The sequence below is a fragment of the Cyanistes caeruleus genome, chromosome 1, assembly GCF_971803275.1.
Source record: "Cyanistes caeruleus chromosome 1, bCyaCae1.hap1.1, whole genome shotgun sequence".
NCBI lineage: Eukaryota > Metazoa > Chordata > Aves > Passeriformes > Paridae > Cyanistes > Cyanistes caeruleus.
The window spans coordinates 132702091-132722287 of record NC_141701.1 but is presented as its reverse complement, the minus strand read 5'-3'; the positions used below and the strand labels follow the sequence as shown (position 1 = coordinate 132722287).

The following is a 20197-nucleotide window of genomic DNA, read 5'->3' as shown; positions in this document are numbered from 1 at the left end:
ATGATCTTTGATCTTACCTGAGGTAAACCAGGTACCACATTCACATTCACATTCACTATTCACAGTCAGGAATTCTGAAAGAATTAGGTTCATCTTCCTTTATCCATTGCTAGCACTCCACAACACCTTGACTGCTGTGAACAGGTCAGTCAGTAAACTGCAGGCACTGCTAACACCTTAAAACCACCATGTGTAACCACCTTAAAAAATACCTCATCAGAACCGAACTATACCCAAACCCATCCTGATTTCAAATTCATGCAGGAACAAAACAAAAATTCTGAAGGTTAGTGTATCTGTCCTAGTTCTGCCCTTGTGCCACTTATGAAGTGCTCCTCCCCTCAAGTCAAACCATAAATCCTCTAATTTTTGCATCTGCACAAAATTATGGTGCTGTGAAGTCTATATGACACCTAGGAAAACTAGGTTTTTAGTTCTTCAGATACAAGACCTTGTGCCATGGCACACCACACTAAAAACTGCTAGGATGGTCTGAATTGCCTCTAGAAATCTGGTAAGCCTTGGCCAAGATTCAAATTCAAGTCAGAGCCAACTCCCAACTGAAGGACTATCCATTAGCCACATTCTCTGCCGCCAATGTCATTATTTTTTCAGTCACCTTTTTTCTCTAAATATTTGTCTAAGTAGGCACATCATCCATCAAAGTACATTTTTTTTGGATCACTGCATGTACAGAGTACTCTTAATTTAGCTGATTTTTCATATTATGAAGCCAATGTGCATTTAAAATGAGTTGGGGCTCCTGGCCACATTTTCAGTAATCTCACACTTTTACTTGGCAGCATCACAGTCTATCACACTTAAGTCTACTTCGGAAAGCTTCAGTGCAGAATACATTTTTCTTCTCATTTTGCATGAGGCAGTGTTCCTGCACCCATGAGTTTAATATTTCTTATGGAAACATAGCATGCACTGTTTAAAGCCTGCTCTTCATTTCCACAGCATTTTATCAGACACTTCATTAGGAGGTAATGTGTTAGTAAACAATGGAAGATAAGGAAGTATTTGCAAGACCATTTCCTATACCAGGAGCATTGTTTAGTTTACACAAATTGTGCCCAACTCTGCATAAAGCAACAGAATAGGTTAAAGATAAAAACCTAATGTGATGTTTGGGTTGCAAGACAACCCTTTTTTTTTATTTTAAAGGAGATAAATTTGATAACTTTTAATTCTTAGAGACAAACTGTAATACTTGGAGAAATTTGCGACTCTCAGTTAACACTGGGGGAAGCCAGGCAAGGTTTGAACTTATCCAAACACCAAGGAATTATAAAACAGGCAGATTAACTTGAATTTCTGAAAAAGTAATAGAAAAAGCAGTAATAGTTCCTAATCATGAGATGATGATAAGATAATAAGGAATAATAGTCCTAAAAAAAGAAGAGTAATTAGTAGCTTATGTTGGGTTGGTAGGTGTACTGACAAGGGGTTTATGGAAAGATTTAGTGCCATTCTGTATGTTAACAGCTCAAATAATGGGAAAGTATTCTTAACTGTACTTAATATTTTATATAAACATTTAAATATATAAATAATATTTAATTATTTATACTATATATAATTAATATTGTATTAATTAAATCTAGTCTATTAATATTTTAATATTGATAATAATATATAATATTAACATGCATATAAATTAATTAACAGAAATATATAAATTAATTAATATAATTTAATATAATATATGACATTAATATTATATAGTGTCTATAACATATAAATATTAAAAATATATTAATAATTAATACTATTTAATTAAATTATATTTTAATCTATAGTATATAATTTATAAATATAATGTAATGTAATGTAATGCAATATAATATAATATAATATAATATAATATAATATAATTAATATAATATATAAAGAATCTATTTAATATAAATATATGTTTATATATTTATATAAAATATTTCATGGTTTAAGCCCAGCTGGTAACTAGGCACCTTTAATTAATTTAAATTAAATAGTACTCAGGCAAAGGCAATATTGTAGGGCTGTATTCAGCAAGTGAGTGGACACAGGCATGTGTCCTTCACCCTTGACAGTGAACACTTCCCCAAAGGGATTTCTAGGTCCAGTTTGGCATGCCCAGCACTCCAGGGCATTCCCATGAAGCAGGTTGATCACAGCTATTGCCAGCCTGCCCTGGAGCAAGCAAGAGATTATTACTGGGACCCTCCAGCCCAGCTCTCCTGAGGAGCCAGTAACACACCAAAGCACTCCAACATTTTTAGTGCAGAAGCTTTGACAAGGCTGCCCAGGAAGGAGGTGAAATCACAGTTGCTGTTGGAAACTTTAAAATAGGTGTTGGGTCTTTCAGCAGCCAATCCGTTTTAGCTGACACTGCTTTTGGGCAGGACCTTTTCAGTTCCCTATCTATTATGTACATGATTATAGGTTCCTATTCACAGGATATATAAAATTCTAAGACTTTTAAGCTTTAAATTATATCATGTCTTCTATTGTTTGCTTTAGCATTTGAAAAAATAAATGGCATTCCCACTTCTCTTTCAGTGACATTCAGAACTACAGAGAATATGCTTACTCAAGCATCTTTGAAATCCCTCCTAAATTTAAAATAAGGTATTTTGAAGTTTAAAAATAAGAACTGAACATTGTTTCACAATACAGTTAGTGTGACATGGAAATGACACATTCCAGTAAGATAACACACTGTGTCTGTGCACTGAAGATTATTGATACTGAAGATACTAATACTGAAGATACTAATGTTTGTTTTTATAAGAATATGGAGTAAAGTGTAACTTGACAGTTACATCATGGCAACAGATTGGCACAATGCTCTGTGTTAAGGTGAAGCATCTTCTGTGCTTTTCTCTCCTCTGCTTCCTCTGTTTATTCACACAGACAGGAGTGATATGAAGAGATTGGATTCATGTGTGCTCCTCCATGGCAATTTGCCAGTAAGTAGTGGGCTTGAGGGGCCCTGCACATCTGTTTCATCATGGAGAGACTGAGGAAAACAGACAATTGCAGGGGTTAGGGTAATAACAGGAAGCAGAGTACTGAGAGGCAGATAGAAGTCTAGGAAGAGAATCTGATATTGGGAGACAACGTAAGTGACTTCAGAAAGATAAACAGGTGCCTACAGTCACTCAGAAATATGAGGATGAGGAAAATAGCTGCTTTTAGCTCCTATTTCCTTATTTTCTTTCACAATTTATTTCTTTAGATTGTTTGATTGTTGTGGTTTTATTTCACACTTTCAATATAATTTATTTCCTGAAGAATTGGGACCCCAATTTCTTGAAAGTTCATGTCTGGTTTGGACCTTGATTTGGAACGCATCTTTTACAACCTTCTGGAAGCACTCATCTACATGGCCATGGGAGTTGGATATATGGGAGCATCAACCCAGCTTTCCAAGTGGGTTAATGTAGTAATCACAGCCACAGAAAGAGACTCAGGGTGAGTAACTGATATAAGACATTATCCAAAGAAAGGGCCACTGAACTATAATGAGTAAAGATACACACATTTTGAAGTTATTATTGTTTTATAAGCACCTCTCTCAGTTGTTAAACAAACAAACAAAAAATTCTGTATTAAATACTTGGTAGAAACTGTATTTGACAACGGTGCCAAATGATTTTGTGGTAACTTGATGACAAGCCTAGCACGCACCCACGCCCTGAGCAATCTGGCTGTGATGCCAGGCTCAGCTTCACTGCCAAGCTGCTCTGAACAAAATGTCACAAAACAAGTGGGGAATCCAGACTTGCACATCTGTAGACTTGTTAAGGACTCCACTCAGTGGTAAATAAAAGATGCTGCATCTCTAAAGTGCAGCAGCATGTCAGGGACGTGCTTGGGGTCCACATGCAGAGCCATTGACCCGAGTTGGCCTGGGATCACCTCACTCCTGTCAGCAAACAAAGCTTTGTGCCCAGGCTGACCTGCTTCAAAGAGCAAGAAAGATGCCAGAGAGATCCTCCTGTGCTGTTCCTTGCATCTGCCTGCCTCTGAAGAAGCTGAGATTGTCCTTAACTGATCTTGTAGGCATCTCAGAGCTACAGCAAAATCACTCACTCACTAATGAAGAGCAGAGAGACAGTTTACCCTGAACACAGTAAAAGTCATGGGAATATTTCAAAGCATAGAGTAAGGAATTCCTTTCCTTCACTACCATTTCCATCCCTATTTCAGCAATTCAGGAATTTTTCTAAAGCATTACCAGTGATACTGGACCTTTAGGTCATGTCTTCTACAGATTAGCTCATAAAATAGGCTGTGTCTCCCAAGCTTCTTTCATTCTTACTCTTCATCAGTAATTGTACCTAATAGTCACACCTGCATGAATGTTTCATTTCATTTTTCATTTCAGGCATTTTTACATACAAAAACATATGTGGACCATTTTCATGCTGTTTAGAAGACATCCAGTCCTGCAGCTTCTGGGCATGTAGGCTTCCTGATGAAGTCCAAATAGTGGGGCATGGAGTGGCAGCAGGAAGTATCCAAAGACCAAAATAGAGAATGAACTTCATAAAGAATAGACGGTAACTGGCTTGCGAAATTAAATGCAAAATTCAAGATTCCAAAGTAAGGAAAGACTGAGATGTTTCTTTTAGAAGTCATCAGTTGAAAAACTATGAGTCAAGCTTGGCTGGCATGAGAACAAGAGTAGAATGTCATGTTATGCTGAACACACCAATGTGAGAAACAGGCAGAAACCATTTACAAAATTCACTCTGAATGACACTTTAGTTGTCTGAACTATCAAACACTATATGAAAAAATGAGGAAAAAAGCAACTTATGAATATTTTGAGTTATAGGAAAACACTAAACTTCTATAATTGAAATTATTACAACAGCCAATGCAGATTTAGTCAAATTATAAAGGCACACAAGAAGCAATGGAAAATTGTTAAAGGAAGAAAATTAATAGACTGTGGTTTTGTCTTATGATTCTTTAGGTGAATGCAAACTTCTTTCCAGCAAAATTTAAGGATTTCCTTCCTTTTTATCTTGCATCTTCATTTATTTAAAATCCCTTCCCAATTTGTGTCACTACGATAAGTTTCTATGTCATTGAATTTCACATATTCATTGACCATAATGTAGCCATTTCTTTGTGGCATAATCAATTCCTTTTCATTTGTAATCCAACTAACAATGGACAATTTCAATGTTATGTGCACTAAAGGAACCTGCTTTGGCAGAGATAAATGGCCTCTTCTTTTCCAGACTTTTGTTATCTTTGCAACACATGGAGATTGCATATTTCTAATTTCCCACTTCCTGTTAAAATTTTGTTGCAAATAGATTTCACTCTGAATAGACCCTAAATTTTGTGCACTTTTAAATGTATCATTAAGCCAATGCACACAGCTAAGGGTGCCTTTGACAGAAGCTTACTTTCAAAAGCAGCCTGACAAGCATGAGCATCTCATGTGGTAGCTCTGAAATGAAAAGTTCTATTGTTAAGAGCAAAGGCTACTGTTTCCACTCATCAGAATTAAAAAAAAAAAAAAAATACATTTTCTTGAAATATGGGGTGGAGGAGAAATCTTTGTGCAGATGGGAGTTGTGTAATCAAGCCTCATTTTTACTATTCCATTTTCCCTTTGACAGATTATTCACCCCCCTCACTGAAGGCAAATAAACCTTTCTTTTGCCTTTTGTTCTCGCTTCCCAACACCCTCTGTGAACCCCAAGGGGGACAGATCTAGCAGGATCTGATTGAAGTTTCAGCACCTTTTCTTCAAACTAAACTTGCTCCAGAGGAAACACCAGGGGGTGTTTGTTCTCTAACAAGTTGTTTAAAAACAAACATATCCACTTTGCACAGTGTCCTTGCAGAGAAAGTGCTTGCTGTAAGCTTTCTCTCGGTGGCTTCTTGGGTTGCAAAACAACCCACGCAGTTCCTCTGTAGCGCTCTAGCAAAAACCTCTTCCTTTCCATTGTCCCAGAGGCTTCCCCACAGGTCCACTTTCTGTTCCTCTTGGGAAAACCCCGGGTTCCCTCCCACCCTCTGCACACTAGCACAATGCTCTGAAGCATCAGCCCCACCCTTTGCACACTCACCGCTCTCAAGAAACCATTTCCTCGTCTTTCTAGATGGCTCTGTCCTGTGAAAGACATCAGGAGCCAGGGCAAGGTGGAGAGGCAGCCTGCCTTCATCTCTGATCCCCAGCTGTGGCCTTTCCAAAGAACACAAGAATACCCAGGCAAACAGGAACATACCAATATCTTACACACTCCAGCCCTTCCCCATCCACACACAAACTCATTTTCCTGGTCTGAACAGTGCCTCTGGGGCCACAGTCCACTTTAGATACATCAGCTTTTTTCCTCAAATCTCATATGCAAAGTATATTCAACCCTCTATTCCCTCCCCAAAACCTCCTGGTCTTATCTTCCTGCACTTCTCCCTGCAGCATCTGCATTTCCCAGACCTCTGTTTTGCCGTGCTCAGCCTTGCCTGTCTCTCCTAGGAGTGGGCAGCACTTCTGGCTCAATCCAAACTCCTTCATTTCTATTTGATCCTTTCCTTTCAAGATCCTTTGTTTGGAAACTTGGCTTTGTATTTTTGTTTGCCATCTCTTACCATCCTCAGTCAATGTTTCTCACTGCACAAACCCTTATTCCTCCAATTACTGAACATAATTCCCACCTGTGTCTAGAACCTCTTTGTCATCAATTGCCTCTTCTGGTGGGCAACAAAACAACTGCAAGTCCTCCATATATATTCCAAATAAATATATTTTATAAAATTCCATATAAAGCAAATTTACGTCAGCCAGTTCTAAAAGCAGGTGAGATAGACTGCAGCTAGATTTCTAGATCAATAGTCAGTATAATGGTTGCACTATATGAATTCTCCAGAAATGAGAGGAAATATATCCTCAGAGGAACCAGACCCACTAACCACATCCTTAAAACACAAACCAAATCCTTCAAAAGATTATATTACAGATAATGAATAGTTGTGCACAGCAAAACCTTGTGCCCAGAAAGCTGCATATGTCAGATAAGGGCACAGCTGAGAAGAGACAAAAGGAACACTAACTCTTCCTCTGTCCAGATACAGTGACATCAGGACAATGTTATGTTTATGGAGCAGTTTACATCTTTCCTATTGACCCCGGAAAATCTGGCTCTTGCCCATTGGAATCTGGCCTAAAGGCACCAGCTCATTTCACAACTATCTATCTATTCTCTTTGTATTTATAGAACTTCCTTACATTTTGCTCCAAATTACTCTTCACTTCCTTTTTCAGTCCCCTAGTTTCAGAAAATTAAATGAAAGAAGCACAGACTTTCAATTCAACAGTTTCTTTTTAGACTTGTCTCTAGCCAGGGGCCTGAATCTAATAGGTGATATCACTGATACCGATATTAGCAAAATTTCTCTGTAAACTGGTATTATTTTGGAGGAGGAGGATGTTATATTCTTTGTATATCTGTCACTGTCTGACCTTAGAGAAGGTTACAATGGTGAATTTTTCCACAGCTTTTTCTTCCTTAAAGGCAGTTACTTCTTCTTACATTATAATAAGTTCAAGTATAGCATGAATTACATTTTCATCCATGTTACAAGATATGGATATAATGAAAATAGTGAGAACAGGCAGGGCATTCTCTCTAAAATACCATCCTAATATAGAGACAGCAAGGGCAAGCAACTGAGAAAGTAGGTGTCAACATCTTTTCTATGTGGAGAAGTATTTTACAAACACTATATTGTTGCTTGTAAGACCAAATCCAGAATTTATGTGGAAGTGGGACAAGTTGTCAAATTGCGTTTCCCACATTTCTGTTTACAGCAGTATAACATCAAAAGTTCCTAGGCCTGGTAGAAAAATTGCTTTTACCACTGAATTCTGTGTCCAAGCATTTGATGAGTATCTCTTTCCTACCTCCACACAAGTAGTCTTTAAACTAGGTACTGGACCTGTCTTGTCTGATGAGCATTCTTGGAGCTGGTCTGCTAGCTAGGATTTGGTATGAAATAGTGGCAATGACATCTCTGCTTCAGAAATCTAGCTGCAGGAGACTAATCTGGAATAAAAACCTACAAGTAACCATTCAGGTTGAGAAGAAAATCCATCATATTAAGATGTACAGAAAACTCAATTTTCTTGTAAATTCCTATTTTACTGATAGGGAAGAAATGCAGATCATAAACTGCATTTCTTAAAACAAGTTGTTCTGTTTGCTTGGGTTTTTCTCTAACAAGCAGTTACTATGAATAGAATAAAGCCCTTACAATAATTAGCAAATAAATATTCACATGACACATTCACTTCCTCACTCACAGAGTTAACTCACAGGAAATCACCAGTATTGGTGGGAGCAATATTCTGAAACTAATCCCAGCTGTACACTCAGTTTCAAAGAGCAATACTGGCACTCCAGGGAATTCTCAGGAGATGTCTGGAAAGTTCCTCAGAGGGTCTCACTCTTCCCCACCAGGCATCAGCCACTGCTGTCTCTGATATGGTCCAAGATACACAATCCTCTCTCTGCTCATGCCCATGGGCCCTAGAAACCCTGTACAGACAGTGAACTCTGGGTTCAGTTCTCAAAAATACAACAGGACTGCTAAGGCTTATCAGTCCTTGGAAACTTTCACTAATTTACTTCTCATTAGGCATATTTCCTGGGTTTGGCCTATTGTTTTCTGGTAGCCACTTCTTTCTCCAAAATTATACATCCTGTGGAACGAATTCAGACAAGCCAGACAGAAGGGTCTTTTATGGAAGGTATTACAAGAATGGATTAAATATTTTTAATCTGTTTAGTGCTGCAAGGATATCAGCTGAAATACCTTATCTAGTGGGGCAGTGGACTACCAGAAGTACTTACCACAGCACAGGGTCTAGGAGGGAGCAGAAGAAGGGATGAGGGATTTGGAAGACATAGCCAGTGAAATGCAAAAGGAAGAGCTAGTGTTGCTATCAGCAAATATTGAGAGGAGATATGAAAGTGCTATCGATATATAAAATCTGTGTCAGAAACTACTGAAGCAGAACAGCACAGAAATAGTCTTAAATTACAACACTTTCATTAGACAATTATTAGGGTAAAAATGTTATAAATAAATGTTATAGATAAAGAAGCAATGAGACAAAGTTTCACAGGTTGGTAAAGACCATTTAAGAACATGCTAGACCAGGAAAAGTGGATGTTCATTTGTGTATAAAAGATTAAGAGCCCCACCCCTCCTTCCTCTTTTTACTGTTATGATAAATTGTTCTGTTTAAGAAGAGACACACACTTTTCTTAGAATCAGCCTTTTAATTCCCTTTTAGTGAACCAATGCAGAATAAAAACATATTTACATATGTGTAATTCATACACACAACAAAATATTTTAACTTAAACACATTAAAAACCTGTCAAAAGATTAAAATATCAAAAAGTATCAAATTAAATAAAGACATCCACTGTGCTAAGATCTTTGAGCCATTTGGTTGTTTGCATTTGGCATAAAAGACACCTGGAAAGTGAAAATTAAAAACACCTGCACGTGAGCCTATTTTAGGCTTTGTGAAGACTGAGATTATACCAATAGACCAGTATGAGATGCAATGCCATCAGCTCCATCATGATGGAAGTCTAGAATGAGACTCATAGGTTTAAAACAGACTTGGACTGGGAGAATTTGGTTAGAAATTAGAAAAGACTTTCCAAAGTTAAGTTTCATTAGGCTTTGAAAAAATGGCCTAAAAATTTATGAAATCTACACTGGCATTGGAGACATCAAGAATACTTTTTATGTAAATATTCAGGTGTGAATTAAGTATAATTCCTTTCCTTCTTGCCCTTTTGCAGCATCCTGTGAGATCCCTACTTGACTGTTTAAATGACAAACCACTACTATTCACAATACATTCCCACTTCTCATCATAGCTGATCTTTCAATGCATGTTACAGAACTTCAGCAGAAGAAATACAATTTACACTTTTCATCAGTCATAAACGGGGGAGGAAATTATGTTAATTCTGATATAATGGGCAACACAAGGAGTTTCTGTGGTACCTCAGCAACAAAGAGAAGATGTGGACCCGCAGCATTGGAGCAGGTTGCTTTGGCTGAAGCTAGGACCTGGGATCTGCACCAGGTGAGCTTGGACATCCTGCCAGCCTGTGCAGTTCTGCCAGTCTGTGCTGGAGATCAACAGGACACTTTCAGGATACCTACAGGTCTGGATATATTTTTTGGAACATGCTAAGGACCATATTCTCACAACTGAATATGGTGAACATGGTTCTTGTGCCTAAAAATGATGATGGATGTGTGCAGAGACTGGAGCTGCCTGAGTGTTGGCTGACACAAAATAGCTCCAGGTCCATGTGAGAGCTCAACAACCCTCCCAGGTACTAAAAGGCACTCCCAGGTGCCACTTTCTGAGAAGATCTTGGCATCTGCCTTACAAGTTTGCTTGTTCCTGCTAGTAGAGAAAGCAAGAAGCACCCATTTTAAGTAGAATTTCCATAGGAGAAAATTGCTTTCCTGAAGAATTCTTGTATGCCAACACTTTAATTATTTTCAAACTCAGGCCCAAGATTACCCAGCCTATTAAATTGTTTCCTGCTCATTTTCTTCAATATTGGTCACAAGACAATTTGATTCATGAGTTCCAAGGTCACCACGGTATATGGCATTGTCAAACCCAGCTGTAAACATTTGTCGATCAAGTCTTCTTTTATAGAAACAATACAATGTGAGGCCAGTGCCAGCTAGCAGAAGAAAGATCAGTATAAAAATCATCCCACCTAAACCACTTGATGATGAAGCAGCAGCTTTGTGTATTGATGCTGTGGAAGACAAAAGAGAACAATTGCTACAAAGGCCCAGAGACTGCTGTTGCACACCATAAATATCCTTAAGTAAGCAACTGAGTTAAAACAAAAGTGAACAATCATAGCAGTTAAAATTGATGCATGCTCCAGATAAACAATGAAAAATTTGGTTTAATCTGTTCTAAGGAGCATTATATTTTATATACAACTTGTAAGGGGAAAAAAAGAAGACATCCAGTTTGAGAGAAATGTTCTCATTTTAAACAGATTTAAATTAAAATGATCATGACACATACATGGGTATTTAAATGAATGTTTCAAGTGGAAATTACACTTGTAAATAATGACTACCTATAAACCTCTTGAAAATTCTGTTTATTTGGCCTAAAAGAAACCAACTTACCATTATTGACAGGTGAATCATGGGTTGGCTCAACTTCAGCAACTTCAAAATTAAAAAATATGTATATTATACAGCTTGAAAGCAACAGTTCAGTGAAATAAATACTGCATACATAATTTTTACTTCGTGTTAATAACAAATTTTAAATAATCACAGACTCATAGGATGGTTTGGGTTGGAAAAAGCTCTAAAGATTATCTTAGTTCCAGCTCCCCTGCTCTGGACAGGGACACCTTCCAGACACCTATTTTCTTACAAGTTCTTATCTGACCTGACCTTGAACATTTCCAGGGTATCCTCATCTTCTTTGGAACACCTGTTCCAGCTGCCCACCACTTTCACGGTAAAGGATTTCCTCCTAGTATGTAATCTAAACTTACTCAGTTTTATTTTAAAGCCCCTTATCATTTCATGCCTTTGGAAGAAGTCTCTCTCCAGCTCTCTTATGTGCACCCATTAGGAACTGGAAAGAGATGTAAGGACTCCCTGGACTCTTCTCTACTCCAGACTAAACAATCCCAGCTCTCCCAGCCTGTGCTTATATGGGACATGCTCCAGCCCTCAGACCATCCTCAAAGTCCTCCTCTGAACAACTTTTAAAAGTAGGTTATTTTGAATAGTTTAAAAATAACCCTGTTAAGTTTTTCTTGTGCTGGAGGCCCTAGAGCTGAACAAAGTATGTGCACATTAAATATATATGAAAATATGTTTTAACAAATGATGCCAAATCCATGAAATATACTTGTTAAAAACACTTGTAAAAGAAGAAAACCCCAGGACTATCTTTTATCTCACTATTCATTGTTTTGAACACTTTATATGTAAGGTAGATTGTGTTCAAAGTTTTTATTCTTCCACAGTGTAAAGCTTAACACCTCATACTAAAGAATTACGTATTTTAAACTTCCAAAAATGGGAAGCACAGCTGTACTTAGCATTTTAGCTGTATTTGTAGGCCAATTCCTTTTCCTCCCTCCATTGCTTGGGGAATATGATTCAGTTAATTGCTTGCAGGACCGACTGTCTGGGCTCTATAAAGTTCAAGGATGACCCCACTGCCAACCTGCCATGTGAAGATCCACCGGCAGAATTGTTTCTCTGCTACATCAGTTGTGTGGTGGATCTGTTTGCCAGTGGCAAATGTGAGCTATTTCAAACTGCCTCCCAGCTGATGTGTGCAGACACAGCAGGATTTGTGCTGCACATACAGTGACCCCTGACAGCTGCATGTGTGCAGATTTACATCCTCCATGTTTTATGCAGCACTGCTGCGCACACAAGCAGGACTTGCCCCAGCGTGCGGCACTCAGATTTTCATCAGTTGTCATCCAAAACACCACAGGTCCACAAATAACCATTACAAATTAACCATACCAGGTTTGGTGGTCCTAGCATGTCTCACACTGCCCCTGTCAGCAGAGAAATTAATTGGACCCCACTGCACACCCTCCCTTGATGCTCATCCAGCAGATCCCAGCACATTTCACCATGGTGGTACTGTTCCCCTCAGCAGCACCTGCCTTCTCTCTGCAGGAGCTCAGTGACTTTGTACTGCTTCCCTTCAGCTTACCTGTCAGGAGAGTACCTGCCTTTCTTCTCAGCGCTCTCTAGTTCATCATTTGATTGATGAACAATCTGTTCATCATTTACTGTTCCTTGCACTCTAACCATATTATTCATGAATGTTCTCTGCACTCTCAACAGAAGATATGTCCTTCCCTACCCCACTGTCCAGTAAATGCCCAGAAATCAACGCTTTTAAACTGAGGGGAGGGAATGGTAATTCAGATTATTCTCCAACATTATTTCTCACCATTTTTAACAGGAATTACTCTTGGCTTTGATTCAGATGCATGTGCACCAGCATCAATGCATAAAGTGTACCAAATGCCTAAAGATTTGGCCTGATGTGTATTAACCACTACTTTTAAAATAATCCAATGCACAGAAATTCAGAACTTACTTTTGGGGATTTTGCAAATAAAATTCTGGTCAACAGAGCAGTAATAGGTCCTCCAAGTTCCACTTGAGACATCCATGTCAACACAGTGTTCATCAAAAAGTACTGTAGGTTCTCCCTTCTCCCAGTTGACGTATTCTACTGCACTTCTGTCCATCCAAATCCATTCTCCTAAAATCAAATGTGTTACCTAGTGAGTGAATGAGTTGGAGAATAACTTCTAGTCTACCAGTCAGTGACGTATCAGATCAGATCTGGGAGTTCTTAGCTGAATAAATTGGTATCACAGAACACCTATTTCTAACTCTAGAGCACTTATTTCTCACTCTTTTAACAGCCAGAGCTTTTCAGGTGGGAGTGTACCAAATGCAAATGCTCTCAAAGTTAATTAGCTTCATTAGCATTCACAGCTGTCAGTGATGTAAGGAAGTACTCAGGGACCTTTAGCTGAAGCCTGCACCCAGGATTGTGCCTGGGAGCCTGAAGAAAAGCACCTGTACAAGCCAGTAACAGCAGTGCAAGCATACAGAGCGCTCAGGAGATTTCCTTTATGTGTGTATTCCAGATCAGCTAATAACTACTTTATTAGAGATGGATTAATTAATTATCTTTGCAGATTGAATTAGCTCTCTCTTTAATCATTTCATCTCCTGCTGACAGTCAAGCATCTCCCATCAAGCAGGAATAATAGCCATCTTCTCTCCCTCAGGGTGTGCTTCTGTGGCAGCAAATCCAGCTGCCTCAGTGCCACTTCCTCTGTCCCTCCCTGCAGCTGCCCCTCCTTTTGTAGTGCTCATTTTCAGCTAGAACAGATGAGCCTGGCCCACCATTGCTGGTGGTGAGAGACACAAACTTGAGCAGAAGTTGGAGGCCAGTCTAGACTCTCTCTGGAGGTTTGCCCTCAACGTCTGCCAAGAAAAACTGGATTCAAAATTATGATGATATAGAATAGGCCATCAAATTTGTAATTACAGCACTTTAAAAAAAAAAAAACAAACATAACAAAACAATCACATTGAAGATATTTGGATTAAAATTAAAGGTTCCACCAAAAATTTATGGAAAAACCAATGAAATTTAGATTAACAAATTTTTTCTAGGCAGCTCATACGACATGCTATGCCCTGTGTTTTCTAGTAGTAAATTTTAATTTCATTTAACTCAACATTTAATGAATAGACAACCTTTTGCTTAAAATACTACAGTGTTAAATGTCAAAGTAATTTGAGTTAAAGAAGACAATAAGAAAATTTTTTAGCCAACTACTGCACTGCTAGTCTAAAACCTTTTACAGATAAATATACTCTGATTGCAACAAAGAGACAGAAAGCATAGACCCTTGGTAGTTTTTTTGTTTTACAAATTTTTACATAAAAGCGATTAAATATTTATTAGGATTTTTTCACTGATACTTATTAAATATTTAGCATATTTGTACTATTATTTAGTATGTTAGTAGTGTTCAGTATTTGCTCAGTTTATTTAGTATCTGTTTTCTTCTCAGTATGCATTGTGAAATAATTACCATCAATATTTTTGAATAATCCTATCCAAAACTTTCTGAAGTCGCTTGCAAGTGGAGACAAGTAAAGTAAGAGAAAATTCATTTCAGCTGGATCTTCTATGGAAACCAGAGAGGCACCTAAAAATATCAATTAAATATGACATACAATTTCAGTGAGATTTTTCGGTATAAATTAATTATCTCAGTAAAAAAATCATTACATGCTTCATGATCAGCATTTCCATACAGTAAAAATGCTTGATAATAAATTTCAGTTAGCTGTAGCTTATAACTGATACACACATTAGGTATTATCATTTGGTTCTGGATTAAGAAGACAAACACACAAGCAACCTGTAAAATACCCTAATTAAAAAAGGGAACTTACCCATTTGAATACACATCATGGAAGCATCAGGCCAGCTTTCCTCAGAAGTGGTGTGAACATAGTAACAATGCCCACGGAAGGGAATCCAAGATCTACCACGCTTTGGTTCAGGACACTTCCCAGGAAGCTGTGGTGGTTCACTAGGGATTAACTCTATTAAGAAGACAAACAGGTTTCAGTGGAATTTCAAAATCCAAGTGAAATATTTGCTCCTGCACCACACATCAGCCCTACAAATATGATGTTTATTCCAGAAAAAGGAATATGGTGTAGACTTAACTAATTATAGAGTATTGAATTAAGCTTGGCAAACTAGTAATAAACTATTCTGTTTGGAGGTGGTTTTCCTGTCTGCTAAGGGAGGCTTACACCAGTCTAACTGCACTTGTCTTCAACCTGGCAATTTTTACCTAAAACTTGTGAAACGGAATGAGGAATGAGGGATACATAAGGGAACTCAACACCTCAAATCTGTGCCTTATGTCTAGCCAGTTTCTAGAGAAGTCAGTCAGAGAATTTGTCTGTGCCTGCCCTTGTACTTCATACATCCTAATCAACAAAAAAGCAGAATTTATAGCCTATTGCATCACCTGATTAAAGCTAGAACATAGAAAAAGAGCTTAAATTAGTATAAAATTTGCTGTGGATTATGGTGTGGAAATTATACATTTCTTGTATAATTTGAAACACATTTGAAAATTGCATGCAATATTTGAGTGCTAAAGTATTTGAGCAGAAACAACAAACAGATTAATTGATTTTGCTCCTACACTGAGAGAAGTTTCTTGACCCACAATATTTCAAACAATACTTCTAAGTGTAAAAGTGTATCATTAATATATTTATAGTTAGGGTTAAGTTGACTGATTCTGTAGCTCTTGACAAACAAGGATGCAAAAAGCCACTATGGCATGTGGCATGAAATATTGCAGCTATCTTTATGATGTGCATGTGTTGACTGGCCTGTGAAATTAAATGTCTGGAAATCACACAAGACAGACTGGATCTGAGAGCTATTCCTTAAAAAAGTAGAAGTTTATCTCAAGGCACACACTTGAGGTCTATCACAACCTTTGCATATGAGGGAAAACTAAATTAAAATAAAGACATTCACTCAAATTCCAGCCTCCCAAATCACATTTGTCCTACTTAGAACTTACCATTGGATTGCTTACAGAGAGATAAAAATGTTTCATTGCAAGATGCTGTCTTCCAAAAACCATCCAAATCTAAATAGACACAGGCTTTGTTTTTATTTGGTTCTCCACTGGCCCAGTTAAGATACCTGCTCCTCCTTCTATCTGACCACAGGTACTGACCTCCACTCTAAAAGCAAATCACAATTATGATTATGTCACATAGAAGAATTAAATTGGAAGATCATTAAGATTGTACTTGAATGCACACAAAAATTAGGAAAAATCGAGAATCGTGGTTTCTTGCACAAGATTATGTCATGAATATGTATGAAACTGGTCCACACTCCCCCTCTCCACAGCAGGTAGGGCAGTGCTCCTACAGAGATTAGTTTAGCATGTAGCCTATGTTATTCAATTCACATCATTTGTCTCATGCCTTAAATGGGCAAAGGGCCTTGAGGTAAAAAAATGTAAATATACAGATGAAGGTTTTATTAAATGAGTCCACATAGACACTCAGATCAAATAAAGACTGCAGAAAAGCTTTTGTCAGCATTCCTCTAACATAAGCTTGTCCAGGTATTTAGAGAGCAAAGAGAAGAATCTGAGGTTTCACTGGAGACAGAAAAACTGATGAGGCTTTCCTTGGGGCTGAACCACAGGCCCCAGCCACCTGTGGTGACTGTGCTTGTGGTGGGTTTGTGGGTCTTGCATGGACCAGCTACCAGAGATGAGCTAAGCATGTGTTTTGTCAATGGATATCACCAGTGTTTGCAGAGAGTGACTGACAATAGTCACATCCATGGCTTTTGTCACCCCATCCTGTGCAGCCTAGATCCTTCCTCCTGTGATCTTTGGAGGCAGGCTCCCATCCTGTTCTTTGTGCCATTTCCTCTCCTATCTGCTTTGAGACCCTTGGCCATGTTTCATTCCAGATTCCTGTCTAATCCCAGTTTCTCAGTGCTCTCACTGAGATGCAGCTCAAGTTCCTCCCACCTGAGCACCTGTGTCCCACAAAGCTCTTGCTCCACCTCTGTCCACTTGATTTTCCCCAGCTTCAATTCCAAAAATATCCAGCTACATTTTATTTATCCATGTTCTTTTTTACATGTCTCTGTTGATGGTTCCCATTTCAGACCTTTCCACTCTTAGCTGGGTTTGTTGGCAGTTTTAGAAAGGCACCAGCTTTAGGTACAAAAAGAAGCCTAAGGAGTCCCCATTGCCAGAGCCCTGCTCTTTCCACTATTGCCCTGCACGAGCTCTTGTACTGCTGGGCTGTATATTGGAACAAAAACTTACTCACAAAGAAATAACCTTTTATTTTACCTATTTTTAATCTATTTTGTCCTTTGGTGTGCTCCACAGTGTGCCTTCAGGAACAGCACTGCTCCACCACAGGAGCATGTGGTAGACCATGGAGGAAGTGAGAACTTTATCACCACTTTTACCACTGAAGCCACTCATTGCTGCAGCTACATTCTTGCTGCAGTTACATCCTTTGAAGTGTGGGCTGGGGCAGTTCTTGTTTACACTGTGAATAAACATTTAGAAGTGATAATCCCCTCAAGTGGAGGGAAGTCAGGAACCTCTGCAAGGTTTGGGTTCCTGCCATACGTCTGTGGATCTGCCCAACAGCTCATCTAAGGTATTTGTATGACTGTCACAAGCATTTGGTGAACTCACCATGTTGCTGTTAAGGCCAATCCATACAGGCTCCCCATGTTTTAATATTTGTAGCCACAAGAAAGATTCAGCATAAGGATCCAGGACACTGGCCAGTTCTGCAGACTGGTCCCTGCAGTTCTTCTCTGCTTTTTCCCAGCTCATTTTGTAGTTGATGATTTCATAGCGGTCATCACCATAATTGTTAAAGCCAAACTCTGGAACTGTGGGTTGGGAGTGCAGTAATCTGGGATCTGTAACAAACAAAAGAACAACCAAAAATCTAACTTTATATTGGTTCAGACTTGTAACACTGAGACAAGTTCTAGTATACTGGATTTGTCATGTAAGTAAGAGAAATTGCAATAACAAATTAAGATATATCAAAAAAATCCCTGCAGTGATGAAAGCCACATTTTCAGGTACTTTGACAAAATTTTCTAATTCTGTCAGAACAATCTTTTATCATAAATATCTGTATGATCTCCAAAAATATGCCTTGTAAGCACCAGACCTACCCAAACCATATTGTACCAATGTAGGGCATTAAAAGGAACAATTCCTTCCATTTTCCCATTATGTATGAGCACTTGTTGTACTTCTGACAAGGAACAGGGTATGATAAAAGCACCATGAGCAAGCAGAGAGATGTAACTGCCATGGCTGAAATTGTCTGAGAAAGAATTTAAAGGAAATCAAGCTGGGCAGTTTAAAAAAAAAAAAAAGAAGCTGCAGTGTTTTTAGTATAACATTAAAAATTCCACTTTTGAAGATGTAAAGGCAGTGCATTCAACCACCTTTGATTGCCAAAAGTAGTAAATTATATGATGATACATAGATTTTGTTGTTGTAGTTGTTTTTGTTTTTTGTTATTTACTGGTCTAGTCTTTAAAATAGAAAAAGTTAAGTGATTTTTCTCCAAAAAAATAAAATCTGTGATCATCTTGTTAAAATGGTCCATAATGCATGTGATACTGTCATTAATTTTATTTAGGTTAGGGCAGAATTACAGGAAAGTACTTTTTAGCACAAGTTTGAAATTACCACAATAAATCAGTTCTACTAGAAAGCAGTGAAAGAAAACTCACCAGAATTTTTTTGGCAGATGTAACTTTTGCTTGCTTTACATCCCTCATCTTTCCATTTCCCTGCCTGTTCAATAGGGTTCTTCATCAAGTAGACACAGTCATCCTACAAGACAAATGAGATTAACAAGAGGAAAGATGTGGATAGGAAGGAAACATTCCTACTTCTTCTGGGCACACAGGCTCATGTATCACATACAGGCACATACAGAGGAAGAACATGAAGGTCATAGAATTCACACAACCAATGGTTAGGCACATCATATGGCAATAAGCCTTTGCAGCTCAGCCCTAGGAAAGTCTGTCCTTGGATGACAGAGGGAGTTGCAAAGCACAGCACAGAGGATGTGTCTGGGACGATGTGGGTGTACATAACTCTGTGCATGGCCCTGTATGTGTGTGCATGTGTGGGGGTTGGTGTGTTGGGTCTGTGTGCTAGGTCTGGCCCACAGCTCTGCTGCTGTTTTCCCCAAAGCTATGGGGAATCTCAGCACTGAAGCTTATCTGGAGAGCTGAATCCCTCCTTCTGCCCCATTTCAGGATTAGGAAGCCAAGTGGTCACCAGAGTGCAGTAATGTAGAGGCAGTTTGTCAGAAACAACCTTTTGTGGGGAACACCTCCCCACACCCTTTCTGATGCACTTTGGACCCTTTACCTTCTGCCTTTCCTCCAACAGCATGAGAAGAATGTGGCTTGGCTTCCTGCAGGAGCAGGCTGTAGCTGTCCCTACCTCACCTCAGTATAACCTAATGCTACCTCAAACTCCCTTCTGGCACTAGCCCAGGTCTTGTCTGCAAGAGAAAGAAGTTGTATGTGAAATGATTTCTGGAGGGGAATGGTCACAGCCTTCTGCAGAAAGCACAGACATGTGTAAGATGGGGAAGGTCTGGATATCCCAAAACCCAGCTCTAGCCTGATGGTAGCTGGACCTCAAAGAACTATTTTCCATTTTAACTGAATGTGAAGTAATTCTTTTACGAAAAGAGAGAGACTTGGTAGAGCTAGCACAGGAGTATAGGAATAATATTATTGGCAAGTATTCTACATTGGCCACTTCACAATTACTGAATAACACTTTACACACAAAAAGGTATAGAGATGCCAGAAGTTTCAAAGCATAGAGGAAGGGTTTTTTAAAATGAAGATTAGGGGAAGATAAAAATTAGAAAGGAAGATCCAGACTCCCTCTTTTAAGTATTTCATTCAATGCATTTATCTTGACAGGCTCAGTGCCAAGAACTGTCACTG

General features: G+C 38.5%; 1 protein-coding gene across 1 annotated transcript in view; it reads right to left on the bottom strand.

The window, feature by feature from the left end:
- Positions 1-9279: 9279 nt before the first annotated feature.
- LOC111924162 (macrophage mannose receptor 1-like) overlaps positions 9280-20197 on the bottom strand; it is a 32028-nt gene continuing 21110 nt past the window's right edge. Inside the window, exons 23-30 of the mRNA XM_023920250.2 lie at positions 18953-19055; positions 17886-18118; positions 16224-16389; positions 15064-15216; positions 14697-14813; positions 13175-13342; positions 11212-11253; positions 9280-10823 (exon numbers count right to left, since the gene is read on the bottom strand). Coding sequence (XP_023776018.2) covers positions 10585-10823; positions 11212-11253; positions 13175-13342; positions 14697-14813; positions 15064-15216; positions 16224-16389; positions 17886-18118; positions 18953-19055 — 1221 coding nt within the window. The 3' untranslated portion in view covers positions 9280-10584. The remainder of the gene's footprint in view (positions 10824-11211; positions 11254-13174; positions 13343-14696; positions 14814-15063; positions 15217-16223; positions 16390-17885; positions 18119-18952; positions 19056-20197) is intronic.